The 12,929-nt window shown below is 42.3% G+C and overlaps 1 protein-coding gene across 3 annotated transcripts in view; it reads right to left on the bottom strand.

Moving 5' to 3' along the window:
* LOC118402865 (rho GTPase-activating protein 27-like) overlaps nucleotides 1-12,826 on the bottom strand; it is a 30,708-nt gene extending 17,882 nt beyond the window's left edge. For 2 of the 3 annotated variants that reach the window (XM_035801210.2, XM_035801212.2), the window contains exons 1-3: nucleotides 12,555-12,826; nucleotides 11,206-11,383; nucleotides 10,199-11,015 (exon numbers count right to left, since the gene is read on the bottom strand). In XM_035801210.2, the coding sequence (XP_035657103.1) occupies nucleotides 10,199-11,015; nucleotides 11,206-11,285 (897 nt within the window). In that variant the 5' untranslated portion in view covers nucleotides 11,286-11,383; nucleotides 12,555-12,826. The remainder of the gene's footprint in view (nucleotides 1-10,198; nucleotides 11,016-11,205; nucleotides 11,384-12,554) is intronic. The other variant, XM_035801211.2, reaches the window with a different exon arrangement.
* Nucleotides 12,827-12,929: the final 103 nt, after the last annotated feature.

The raw sequence follows: 12,929 nt of genomic DNA, 5'->3' as shown, positions 1-12,929 counted from the left end.
GGGTCTGAATACTTTCCTAAGGCACTGTATCATAACACCCCAACCAATAGTATAATGATAATACCCCAACCAATAGTATCACAACACACCAACCAATATTGGGGTTGGTGTACAATAGTAGCGCTACATCTCCATCAATGACTGTAGGTTTTTTCAGATTCAGGCTGGCGATTGCAGTTGACGTTTGAATAGTTATTTTTTACATCCATTGGCTTGGATTCACCAAGCAGGAATATTATCTGCAGTAAACATCAGAGATGCCATGTCAACCAGTTGGCAAGACAGCAGAAACCGACTGGCACCCTGGCGAATACAGTTCCTGGAACATCCCAAATATTTCACCTCTATATTTGGTACCTGGGCACAAGGTGTTTTGCTATTCAAATGTGCCCGGGCCAGCAGCCTCACACTATGCTTATGCTATTACATAAGCACAGAGGAGGCCTGTATTTCAGACTCACAAACAAGGACCTGAGTGGACAACACACTTCATTGATGCAGACAGATAACTTAACAGGGGATACAGCCCATTCAAATTTAAGTAATTTAATTCATGATTTTTTAAAAAGTTTGTCAAAGATCATACATCCTCTGTTTTGTGAGTGTTTGAAATTGAAATGCCAACCAAAAGAGTGAAAGTGAAGCACTGCGGAAGAGGAAACCTTGTTATGTTGTTGAACTAGGAGACGATTGCAATATTTTGCATAGTCTTTAATTGCCCTAAAGGAGAAAAAGCTGAAATTTCTCTCATACTGTAGCCTTGAGCAATGCTATGAATCAGCAATCTGCCTGATTACTTAACCGATTTAGCAATCATCCAATCAAACAATAGGGAAGCAAATTGGGGCCCTAATCACACCACAAAAACAGTCGGCCTATTGAATGAGTCTGACTCCTCCCCCGTTACATCACTCCTCATGGCCCAGAATCCTGGATTACCCCAGAGAATGCTGTGTGGAATTCTAGTTCTACCTTCTACAATCTACATACAGCACACCAACCTTATCACTTCCCTACCCATCTCCTCAGGCCAGGCTGACTGACGCTCTTCGACTGCCCCGACGCAGAAAACCAGCTCCAGTAGGATCTGCAGGAAAACAGATCTCTAGAACATAGATATTCTAGAACATAGATGGTACATAGAGATGAATACAAAAGAGAGATGATATGGTAATGTCTGAATATACTGTGGTAACATTATAAGAGCCCAAGTCAAAGATACGTGGTAATAACTGCTGCCCAAGAATGCCTGCAGTACTGTACACAGTAAAGCTACTTAGCTAAAATACATATTTACTTAAGGTAAGCAGATCTCAGGAGCTTTGATATCCAAGTCCCAAACAGTTAACCCTATCATTACGAATATAGAATATGTTAAAAAAAAAAGTTTTATAAAAACATGCATCAAGACGACATGAAAGACATTCCGGGTCCAATATGAATACTTGACCAAGGAGACAAGATACTTGAGACATTGGCTGCGTGTAGACGGGCAGCCCCATTCTGATATTTTATTCACTAATTGTTCTTTTGACGAGTCACATCAGGTCTTTTCACATCAGAACTTTTTCAGCACTGATCTGATTGGTCAAAAGACCAATTAGTGAGAAAAAAAACATCAGAATTGGGTTGCCTGTGTAAATGCAGTCATTGAATTGTCTCATTACAGCTGAGGAGCAGTCAATGGGAGCTGCTAGAGGAGATACTACACAAGTACAGAGAACAATGATGACTTTCCACCTCCCACTCAAGTGGTGTGTGTGTGTTTACCAAAGCAATACATCTAGTGATGCATGAACATGAAGATAACACTATTACTATTCTTTTTCACGAGAAAAGTTTGTTTACAACAATAGTTAAGGAATTGCTGATTAATTGGATCATATAAGCAATGCATTCCTACATTCACTTTCATGTCAATTGAGTTCATTTGTATTTAACTAGGATAGTCCACTCCACTCGATCGTCCAACCATCATGACAGCCTCGGGATCATGACATTGCGTGTTAGCCTAAATGTTGGATTCATCTAAATCTATTCACCCTTACTCTCAAATAACCTCCACATGATTTCAGTTTAGAAGCCATGCCTAGGATATGTCCCAGATGACCTCCTATTCGCTTTGTAGAGCACTGTTTTTGACCCTATGGGCTCTGGTAGTGCTAGAGCTGTTGCTCTGGTTCACACACTAGTACCAATAAACCAAGACTAACCACTCACCACTACCAAGGCCTAATGACCACAATAAAACATAATATCCCTGAGCAGCACAGCTATAATTCAAGGACAACCACTTCAATTGAATCAGAAAACATCTCACTCACAGACAGTCCCAAATGGCACCCTATTTCCTTTAAAGTGCACTACTTTTGACCAGAGCCCTCGGGTGCCATTTGGGACTGTCTGGGAGTGAGATTGTTTCTGATTCAATTGAAGTGGTTGTCCTTGAATTATAGCTGTGTACAGTAGTAAGTAAAGTGCACCATATAGGGAATGGGGTGCCATTTGGCCAGTGTTGCTGCTGAGGAGGGGAACAATCAGACAATGGACTCACCTGTATGTCCTTCACCTGAACAACACGCTACCTGGTGTTCTATTCTGTCAGAGAGCAGGAACAGAGAGTTTCCTGGCATGTGACTTTGGTCTGCAGAACAGAGTAACTTACAACAGCTGCTGTACCGTCTGTCTCTAGGTTACGTTGTGATCTGTTCAGACTCAAGAGGCTGTCTGTTCAGGCTCCCCCAGTGCCTCTCAAAGTCCCAATCCTTGTCCCAATCACAGCACGGGAGAATGGACATGCACACACAAAGGTGCAAACACACAGTCAGCTGAATGGACAGCACACCCTTCCAAAACCACAGAGGGGTTGAGATACTGTATGTTGAGTCAAAAATAAATTTTGGCGTCTCCTTTAAAAGATCTTTGGGACATTGGTCCTGTTGACACATGAAAACATTGGACCGACATCGACATGTCTAGTTTGGATGATCAAGGCTATAGACCAACAGTGGTCAATATTCAATCAAAAGTTTCAGGGAAGGGTTTTCCCACCAAAAGTCTCTGATCAAATGCATGCATTCTTCTTGACAGTAAATTTCATTAGGAACTGACAGCGCTGATTTTAACATTCATGTGGCTTCTGCTTAGCTCTAAACATTATATTAAAGATTGCATCCCAAAAGGCACCCTATTCCCTACATAGTGCACTACTTTGATCAGAGACCTATGGTACAGTGTAAGTGAATGCTACAGTTACAAGACATGTAAGATGATGCAAGTTAGACACTAAGGGCTCAGACACACCAACAGCGTTTGCTGGCCCGAGAGTACTTAGCACCTCTGAGCTTAATTTGCCAACCAAGGGCGCACCGAGTCAGGCGTCTACAGCGGGTAGTCCCTAAAACACTGCGCGCTGAAAGATCAAGATCAGCAGAAGAATGCTAGATCCACTTTTGGTGCGATGTGTGCGAGCCTTAATACACATTGTCACTTACTCCTGTAAAACCTACAGGACTGCTATCCAGTTACACCCAAAATGCTGCTTATTTCTATTGCACATGGCACATTTTATTTAATTTAAAAAAAACTTAACTAAGCAAGTCAGTTAAGAACAAATTCTTATTTTACAATGATTGCCTAGCCCGGCCAAACCCTCCCCGTACCCGGACGATGCTGGGCCAAATACAGCCTGGGATAAAACCAGGGTCTGTAGTGATGTATCTAGCACTGAGATGCAGTGCCTTAGACCGCTGCGCCACTCAGGAGCCTTTGCGGCTCTAGAACACAGAGAATACAGGTTGGAGGTTCTCTCTATACAGTCTGTTTGATTAAAGCCTCTATTCCTTAGCTTCATCCTGTACCAGCCACTGTCCTACAACTTAAATTCTACAAATATATATATATATATATTTTTTATATATATATATTTTTTTACTTCTAACGATTTTTTAGATTGCACTAACATATCCCTTAATCAACAGTGGATGGATCCCCATGCCAATAAGGGTCAGAACAGCCCTAGGTTCTGTCCCAAATGGAACCTTATATTCCCTATATAGTGCACTAATTTTTACCATAGCCCTATGGGCCCTGGTCAAAAATAATGCACCAAATAGGGAATAGGGTGCCATTTGTAACACTACCCTTGTTGCTGCATAGCAGGAGTGCCACAGGACCATTCATTGCCACTCATCCAGAACAGTTTAGCCAACTAGCCATATCAGATGAACCAAAGGTATGTACACTGAAAACAAATATGCGCTACATGTAGTGTTGGTTTCATGAGATTCAAATAAAACATCCCCGAAATGTTCCAGAAGCACAAAAAGAACATTTCTCTGAAATGTTTTGCACAAATTTGTTTACATTCCTGTCAGTGAGCATTTCTTATTTGCCAAGATAATCCATCCAACTAACAGGTGTGGCATTTCAATAAGCTGATTAAACAGCATGATCATTGTACCAGGTGCTGGGGACAATAAAAGCCCACTAAAATGTGCAGTTTTGTCACACAGCACAATGCAACAGATTTCTCAAGATTTGAGGGAGCGTGCAATTGGCACACTGACTGCAGGAATGTCCATCAGAGCCTTTGCCAGATAATTTAATGTTAATTTCTCTACCATAAGCCGCCTCCAACATCGTTTTAGAGAACTTGGCAGTACGTCCAACCGGCTTCACAAATACATACAAGTGTATGGCGTCATATGGGTGAGCAGTTTGCTGATGTCAACTTGTGAACAGACTATTCCATAGTGGCGGTGGGGTTATGGTATGGGCAGGCATAAGCTACGGACAACGAACAAAATTGATTTTTATCGATGGCAATTTGAATGCACAGAGATACCGTGAGGAGATCCATTGTCGTGCCTCATGTTTCAGCATGATAATGCACAGCCTCATGTCGCAAGGATCTGTACACAATTCCTGGAAGATGAAAATGTCCCAGTTCTTCCATGGCCTGCATACTCACCAGACATGTCACCCATTGAGCATGTTTGGAATGCTCTGGATCAACATGAATGACAGCATGTTCCAGTTCCTGCCAATATCCAGTAACTTCACACAGCCATTGAAGAAGAGTGCGACAACACTCCACAATCAACAGCTTGATCAACTCTATGCAAAGGAGACATTTCACACTGCATGAGGCAAATGGTGATCACACCAGATAAAGATTGGTTTAAAGATCCACGACCCTACCTTTTTTAGTATTTCTCAAATGTGACATCTGCTTATGTAAAAAGGGCTTTATAAATAAATGTGATTTGATTTGACCAACAGAAGCATATCTGTATTCGCAGTCATGTTAAATCCATTGATTAGGGTCTAATTAACTGATTTCCTTATATGAACTGTAACTCAGTAAAATGTGAAATTGTTGCATGTTGCATTTATATTTTGGTTCATTATATTTACCTAGAGCGCTTCAATTCAGGAAGCAATGGAACTAGCCTACAGTACATGTCATGTACTGATAGAATGAGTAAAGACTTGACAATTACCTAAATGTGAGTTTGATTGCCAGTGTGCACATTGTGCATAGCCTATTCACACACTGCATGGTATGGTTTTCAATGCCACCTAACCTAAGCCCTAGCTAGCTGCTTCTTCTGAGACTCTAAACCCCCACACATTACCATGGAGACGGACCTCCATTTGGGGAAGTGGGGCTCCACTTGAGGGGTCCTGGCACGTCCACATGAGTTGCAACCTTCTGAGTCCTAAATGGCACCATATTCCCTATACATTTCATTGCTGAGCACTATGGGTCCTGGTCAAAAGTAGTGCTCTACACAGGGTGTAGAGTGCGATTTGGGATGCTTCCCCCATTGTCCCGACAGACAGGGGAAGTGAGGGTGTCATTCATTCCACTGAGGATTATTGTTGAAAGCCACAAACCAGCTCTCTGCCTTTCTGTAAATTGGGGATAGTTTCCTATGGTAAAACCGATTTTAGAAAATAAACCAGTATCTGTGGTGGCTTTATCTAAGCTTTTTTAAATTGTCTTTCTACATTTACACGCTTCAGTTTGCAAACTAGATCAAGTTCTATTATAGCAATTTAGGCCTACTATACTAGTTTAGTCAGCAATCATAATGTTTTCACATTGGAACAATGTAATAACTTTAAAATCGTGAGCGGAGCAGATAAAATATAGCCAATTTATAGGCTACACCCAGATGTATACAAATAGTTCCATGCTTGACTGTACATCCCGATACTAGAAGCGGCCCACGTCACTTTACCTCGGAACAGGTGAACCAAAGATGACTTCGGACTCGTGGGAAGTTCAAGGTTTCTCCGAAAAACGATGTTGCGCCTGTCAAGCCAACCAACTTTATTCAATGTAATTTGCATTCGCTAAATTTCCATAATTCTTTTAGGTTGGATAATTCTCGTGGTGCTCTGGCAACATGCAGCAACTGGAAGCAACTACAACCAGCAGTTTGGAAGTGGTTGTTGGTAGCCTACATTTCGGATTAACTCTTTCCTTTCTGGTTACAGTATGTATGTAGCCTATCGATTCGAACCAGCAGAATTAACCAGTTTCTAACCTGTTCTGTGGTTGCCCCAACAACTCTCCCCTAAACCCGACCCACATTCACGGTAATAAAAAGAAAATGTAATAAGAGATAGAAAGACGATTCCACTTTTGTGAAATCGGACAGATACTTATAATTGTTCCAATCAAATTGTACAGGTCCATACGCACCTAACAGTGATGTGGTCCCGCTTAACGTATTCCAGACAGTTGCACCAACACTTGAATCAGCTGGTCTGGACACTACAGTTGCATTCTAGGGGCACCCCCTTACCCCGTTGGACTGGCACACAAAAGAGTGTGTGTGTGTATTCATATGTAGATGAGCTGGCATAGAATAATACATTGAGTCTACTACAGCCAAGATATGCCATGCTATGTTGGGAATCTTTCCATACATTAGCAGGGATTTTATCATCTCATGCATGTTTTATGGATACATTTCTTATGGATAAAAACCAAGTTAACAGCACAACTTTCAACCAAACACATTGCATTCTTTTAACAATATCACCATGCATCTTTAATGCAGATCACAAGCCTCACTTACTGAAAACATCTTTTGACTCATGTTTATGGATGGATCCCAGAAGGTAATACAGTATTTCTCTGAATGTGATAGTTTGTGATTCATTAGCTGAGTCCTGTTGACCACAATCGAATTTTGGGATATCTGACACAAGCAATACACCTAGTTCTCATCTGTGACTGTGATTCATTGTTTGATTCCCAATTTGCACCCTATTCCCCTATATAGGGCACTACTTTTGACCAGGTGCCATTTGGGAAACAAACATTGAGTACAGTAATAATTCCTCTATGAATCATGGAACGAATCAGACCAGTCCTTTTCTTAAAATAAATACAACAGGGTAACTACAATGAAGGGTTCATGACTGGTGCAAAACTACCTCACACTCAACATCAACAAACAAAATAACTGCTCATTGATTTCCAGAGGCTGACCCAGTGAGCCACCTAGTCCTGGGTGGTGAAACGAGGGTGGGGAGTTAAGTACATGGGAACCATCATGGACAGCACATACTCTTTTAATGCCAACACTAAGCATATCAATAAAAATACCAACAACGACTGTACCTCCTGCGCAGACTGAGACAACCGAATGTTAACACCCGGATACTCTCCAACTATTACACCTGCCATATAGAGAGAGTGTGCTAACTCTCTGTTTCCTGGCCTGGTACGGTGGCCTGTCAGTTTATAATAAGGGTATCCTTAGCAGACTGCGAATCTGGGGTCCAAGCTCTGTGAGCTGCAGCGCAGGGGGCTTCAGGGCCTCTATGATAAACAGGCAATGGACAAGGCCAAACGCATCATAGAGGACCCCACACACAATCTTGCCCTATGTTTTGAACTGCTGCCCCCCAGAAGGAGATTAAGGGTCCCATTGCTTAGTAAGAATAGGAGCAAGGCATGTTTCACTCCATCAGCCATTGGGCTGCTGAACAATGGGACAGATGCAAGCCCAATAAACAGTTAGACAGTAGGCCCTAGAGACTTTGATTATGTGGAAATGTTTACTGACTTTCCAGTTTTCTGTACTGTATGTACACTGAACAAATATCTAAACACAACATGTAAAGTGTTGGGCCCATGTTTCATGAGCTGAAATAAAATATTCCAAAAATGTTCCCTACGCACAAAAAGCATATTTCTCAAATGTTTTGCACAAATTTGTTTACATCCCTGTTATTGAGCATTTCTCTTCTGCCAAGATAATCCATCCACCTGACAGGTGTGGCATATCGAGAAACTGATTAAACAGCATGATCATTACACAGGTTCACCTTGTGCTGGGGGCAATAAAAGGCCACTAAAATGTGCAGTTTTGTCACACAACACAATGCCACATGTCTCAAGTTGTGAGGGAGTGTGCAATTGGCATGTTGACCGCAAGACTGTCCACCAGAGATGTTCCCATCTTTAATGTTTATGTCTCTACCACAAGCTGTCATTTTACAGAAATTGGCAGTACGTCCAACCGGCCTCACAAATGCAAACAAAATGTATGGCTTTGTGTGGGCGAGCGTTTTTCTGTCAATGTTGTGAACAGAGTGCCCCATGGTGGAAGTGAGATTATGATATGGGCAGGCATAAGCTACAGACAATGAACACAATTGCATTTTATCAATGTAAATTTGACTGTGCAGAGATACAGTGACAATATCCTGAGGCCCATTGTCGTGTCATTCATCCACCTCCATCATGATAATGCATGGCCATGTCGCAAGGATCTATACACAATTTCTGGAAGATGAAAATATTCAAATTCTTCCATGGCCTGCATACTCAGACATGTCACTCATTAAGCACGTTTGGGATGCTCTGGATCGATGTGTACGACAGCGTATTCCAGGTCCCACCAATAGCCAGAAACTTCGCACAGCCATTGAAGACGACTGGTTTTCTGATCCACAGCCCAACCTTTTTTTAAAGAATCTGTGACCAACCGATTCATATCTGTATTCAGATCCCATCGACGGGGGCTGTAGTGGAGTGTGTTGAGAGCTTCAAGTTCCTTGGTGTCCACATCACCAACCAACTATCATGATCCAAACACACCAAGACAGTCGTGAAGAGGGCACGACAATTTCCCCTTAGGAGACTTTAAAGCTTTGGCATGGGTCCTCAGATCCTCAAAAACTTCTACAGCTGTACCATCCTGACTGGTTACATCATCACCTGGAAACTGCTCGGCATCTGACCGCAGGGCGCTACAGAGGGTAGTGCGTACGGCCCAGTACATCACTTGGGACAAGCTTCCTGCCATCCAGGAGCTCTATACCAGACGGTGTCAGAGGAAGGCCCTAAAAATGGTCAAAGACTCCAGCCACCCAAGTCATAGACTGTTCTCTCTGCTACCACATGGCAAGCGCTACCAGAGAGCCCAATCTATGTTCGAAAGGCTCCTTAACAACTTCTACCCTCAAGCCATACGACTGCTGAACAGTTAATCAAATGGCTACGTGGACTATTTGCATTGACCCCCTTTTTACGCTGCTGCTACTTGCTGTTTATTATCTACAATGTACAGTGCCAGTCAAAGGTTTGGACACACCTACTCATTCAAGGGTCTTTATTTTTGACTATTTTCTACAGTGTAGAATAATAGTTTAGACATCAAAACTATGAAATAACACATATGGAATCATGTAGTAACCAAAAAAGTGTTAAACAAATCAAAATATATCTTATAGGTCAGATTCTTCAAAGTAGCCACACTTTGCCTCGATAGCTTTGCACACTCTTGGCATTCTCTCAACCGGCTTCATGAGGTAGTCACCTAGAACGCATTTCAATAAACAGGTGTGCCTTGTGAAAAGTTAATTTGTGGAATTTCTTTCCTTCTTAATGCATTTGAGCCAATCGGTTGTGTTGTGACAAGGCAGGGTTGGTATACAGAAGATAGCCCTATTTGGTAAATGACCAAGTCCATATTATGGCAAGAACAGCTCAAATAAGCAAAGAGAAACAACAGTCTATCATTACTTAACAACCTCTTAAGGATCTGACACTTTTTTCAGATTTTCACAAGGATATGCATTTCTTGATACCATTTGAAAGGAAACACTTTGAAGTTTGTGGAAATGTGAAATGAATGTAGGAAAATCAATCACTGACTCTCAATCTTACCTGATCCGAAAGAGAAGGGGCCGTAACATCAATCGGACCACAAGTTTGATCCAGGCTTTGCTGTTCTGCTGGTGTTTTCGTTGCACCCAGAGATCCAGCCGGTTCTGTTTCCACTATGTCTGTCATCTCTGAGAGTGGTATATCTGATATAGTCTCATAGATATCAGGGTCCTGATATAAATGAGATTGCCCACTAGGATCCCCTGCCAGTGTTTTCATCATCCAGCCGTCAGAGTTCTGCTGTTCAACTGGATCCTTGATAAACGGAGAATGGCCTGACTGCAACTGAGGAAGTACACTTGTGGGCTCGGGTGGGACAAGGAGCTTTAGGGAAGGGTGCTGCAGCAAATTGCCAAGACCTGGAGTGTCTGAGGCTGAGTTGAATGAGACACCTGGAACTAAACTATGCTTCTTGTTCACTTCTTCATCACATGGCGGGCTATCTCTAGTCTCGTTGTTGGAGGTCTGCAGTCCCACCATTGTCTTCACGTGCTCATACCGCTCGATATCATTGATGTCTTGTGAGACCCTGAACGTGGATTTCCTGTGAGTGGAAAGTGATCTCGCAGAGTGATCCGTGGACACGTGGACCCTGATCACAGTGCCTGGCCTTTGACCTTTGTTAGACATCTTCGTTGGCTCTCTGTCAGTCGTTGCCTGCGGGGATGTGTGACTCCCAGGATCGGTGAGGTCCAGTTGGCCCTGGGTCTCCACAGAGAGCTCCCTCACATACTTTGCAGGGATGTAGAAGGGCTTGGTGCTCTGGTCCTTCTGGACGTGCCACCAGTGCTCGTTGGTCCTGGAGACCAGGATGTACCTGTGAACATTACAGGCCCAAAAAGGCAATGTAAACAATATGTTTGGGGGCTGTGCAAAACACACAGTATAATCTATATCATGTTGTTCGATCTGTTTGTTTGTAATTGTACTCATTTTACCATGAGCTGATGACTAATTTCCATTTTGTGAAATATTTTATGGACAATAAATATTTTCAAATCAATTACATGTCATTGGGCTTGATGGAGACCAGAGCCCCGTTCCTGGCTGTGTACTCATACTCAAACTCCACCTGCACCATCTCCATGTTACTGTAGGTAGGCCTATACAGTCAGCCGCTCCCCTGGCTGGGGCCTCTGTATTGAGATGCAGACAGTCACATTTCAGAAGAGGTCATCTTGGGAGCTGGAAACAGTCGAAAGGGTACATTTAAAACTGCTGTATCTGACTTTGTGCATCTCAAATGGCACCCTACTTTTTTTTTACCAGGGTCCATAGGTAGAGTGGCATTTGGGACATACACTTTATTTGCATTAAAAACATACATTCAGGTCCAGTAAACTGAGGCAGGACTTTGCTACACTGGCCATACAGTAATAGGCGTTGGGGAACCTCAACATTGTGGGATTCACAGAATTACATATTAGAAAGAATTAATAGGATCTCTGATTAATTAATAGGATCTCTGTTGTGGAAGTACTCAGTTACTAAAGTCCATCTTTGTCCTCTAGCAACATGATGCACATCTGCCTTACAGATTATTATCATAAAGAATGCAGACTGACAGGTATGGCTGTTTTTGTTCCATGATTTTAACTTGAAAATGGGCAGGCAGACACCATTAAATGTTGGTTCCCATCGCTGTGCATGAAAATATTGCTACAGGAAGTTGCTGACAGCAGTCACTGCAGTGCAGAACGCCCTAACCCCAAATTTAGAGCACTAAAGACACACAACACGGGCACAAAGAACAGGAAGCCTGTTGCCCTGCACCACCCTGGAGTGACGATTCTCAGATCACCCCATAGTCAATCTGCAATCTCAGTTTCCCATATAAGGCCTCCAGAGGACAATGGAGAACTGCAGAAAACACAGTTCCTCCCTCTAATTTTAGTATTGTGAAAGCATTGACAACCAGGACCAATTACTAGTCAGAAGTCAAATTGGTCCAAGTTGATTCCCTCTCCATTCTTACCCATTCAAAGTGAGTGAGCCATCTGATCTGTCATCATAACAATTGTATTTTGTTGACATTGGATATTGTACTTGGATCTAATGTCCTGGTGAAAATACATTTTAAATATCTTCTTAGAGTTCAAGTAACTTGATTGATATGGTGTTGAAATTAAGCTTTGGTCTTGATAAAGCCAAGGGTAAAACCCAACTCTACATTATAATGAGTCAGAGATGTTATGCAGAACAAGTTAAACACATTATGATTTAATCCCCACTTACAGCAGAATAGGCAAAGTGTCATTCAAAGGGAATCCCATGTCACAATAATGCACAATCACACCAAACTCTTACAATAAAACCAATGTAATTCAAGGCTTGACGATACAATAAATGTGCCTACCTGGAGATGCAAGGCTTGTACCAACTTTGTCCTCTTCTCTCTGAATGTTCAGCGGCTCCCAAATGTCAGAGGGAGTTTAATAACTTCCATTTTCATCAATACCCATCATATTAAACCTGGTAAATCTCTAGTTCACCATCTAGTTTCCATCAAATTAGTTCACTTGTCCAAGAGTCCTATGTTCAGAGGTCCTGTGGTGTCAGTTATAAATCCTAGCAGTCTACCACTGCCCTGTGTGCGCACACAGGTTTCAACTTGCCTGACTGCCTCTGTATCATTTCCTGTTCTACCAACTGTGTATTGGAACAACACAGTGAATGGTGAGACTGGGGGACAGGAACAAACACTCAGTGCTACAGTATGGCAAATGGTAGT

The sequence above is a fragment of the Oncorhynchus keta genome, chromosome 24 (genome assembly GCF_023373465.1).
Source record: "Oncorhynchus keta strain PuntledgeMale-10-30-2019 chromosome 24, Oket_V2, whole genome shotgun sequence".
Classification (NCBI taxonomy): Eukaryota; Metazoa; Chordata; class Actinopteri; order Salmoniformes; family Salmonidae; genus Oncorhynchus; species Oncorhynchus keta.
Note: the sequence above shows the minus strand (reverse complement) of the source record. Positions and strands in the feature narration are given on the sequence as shown.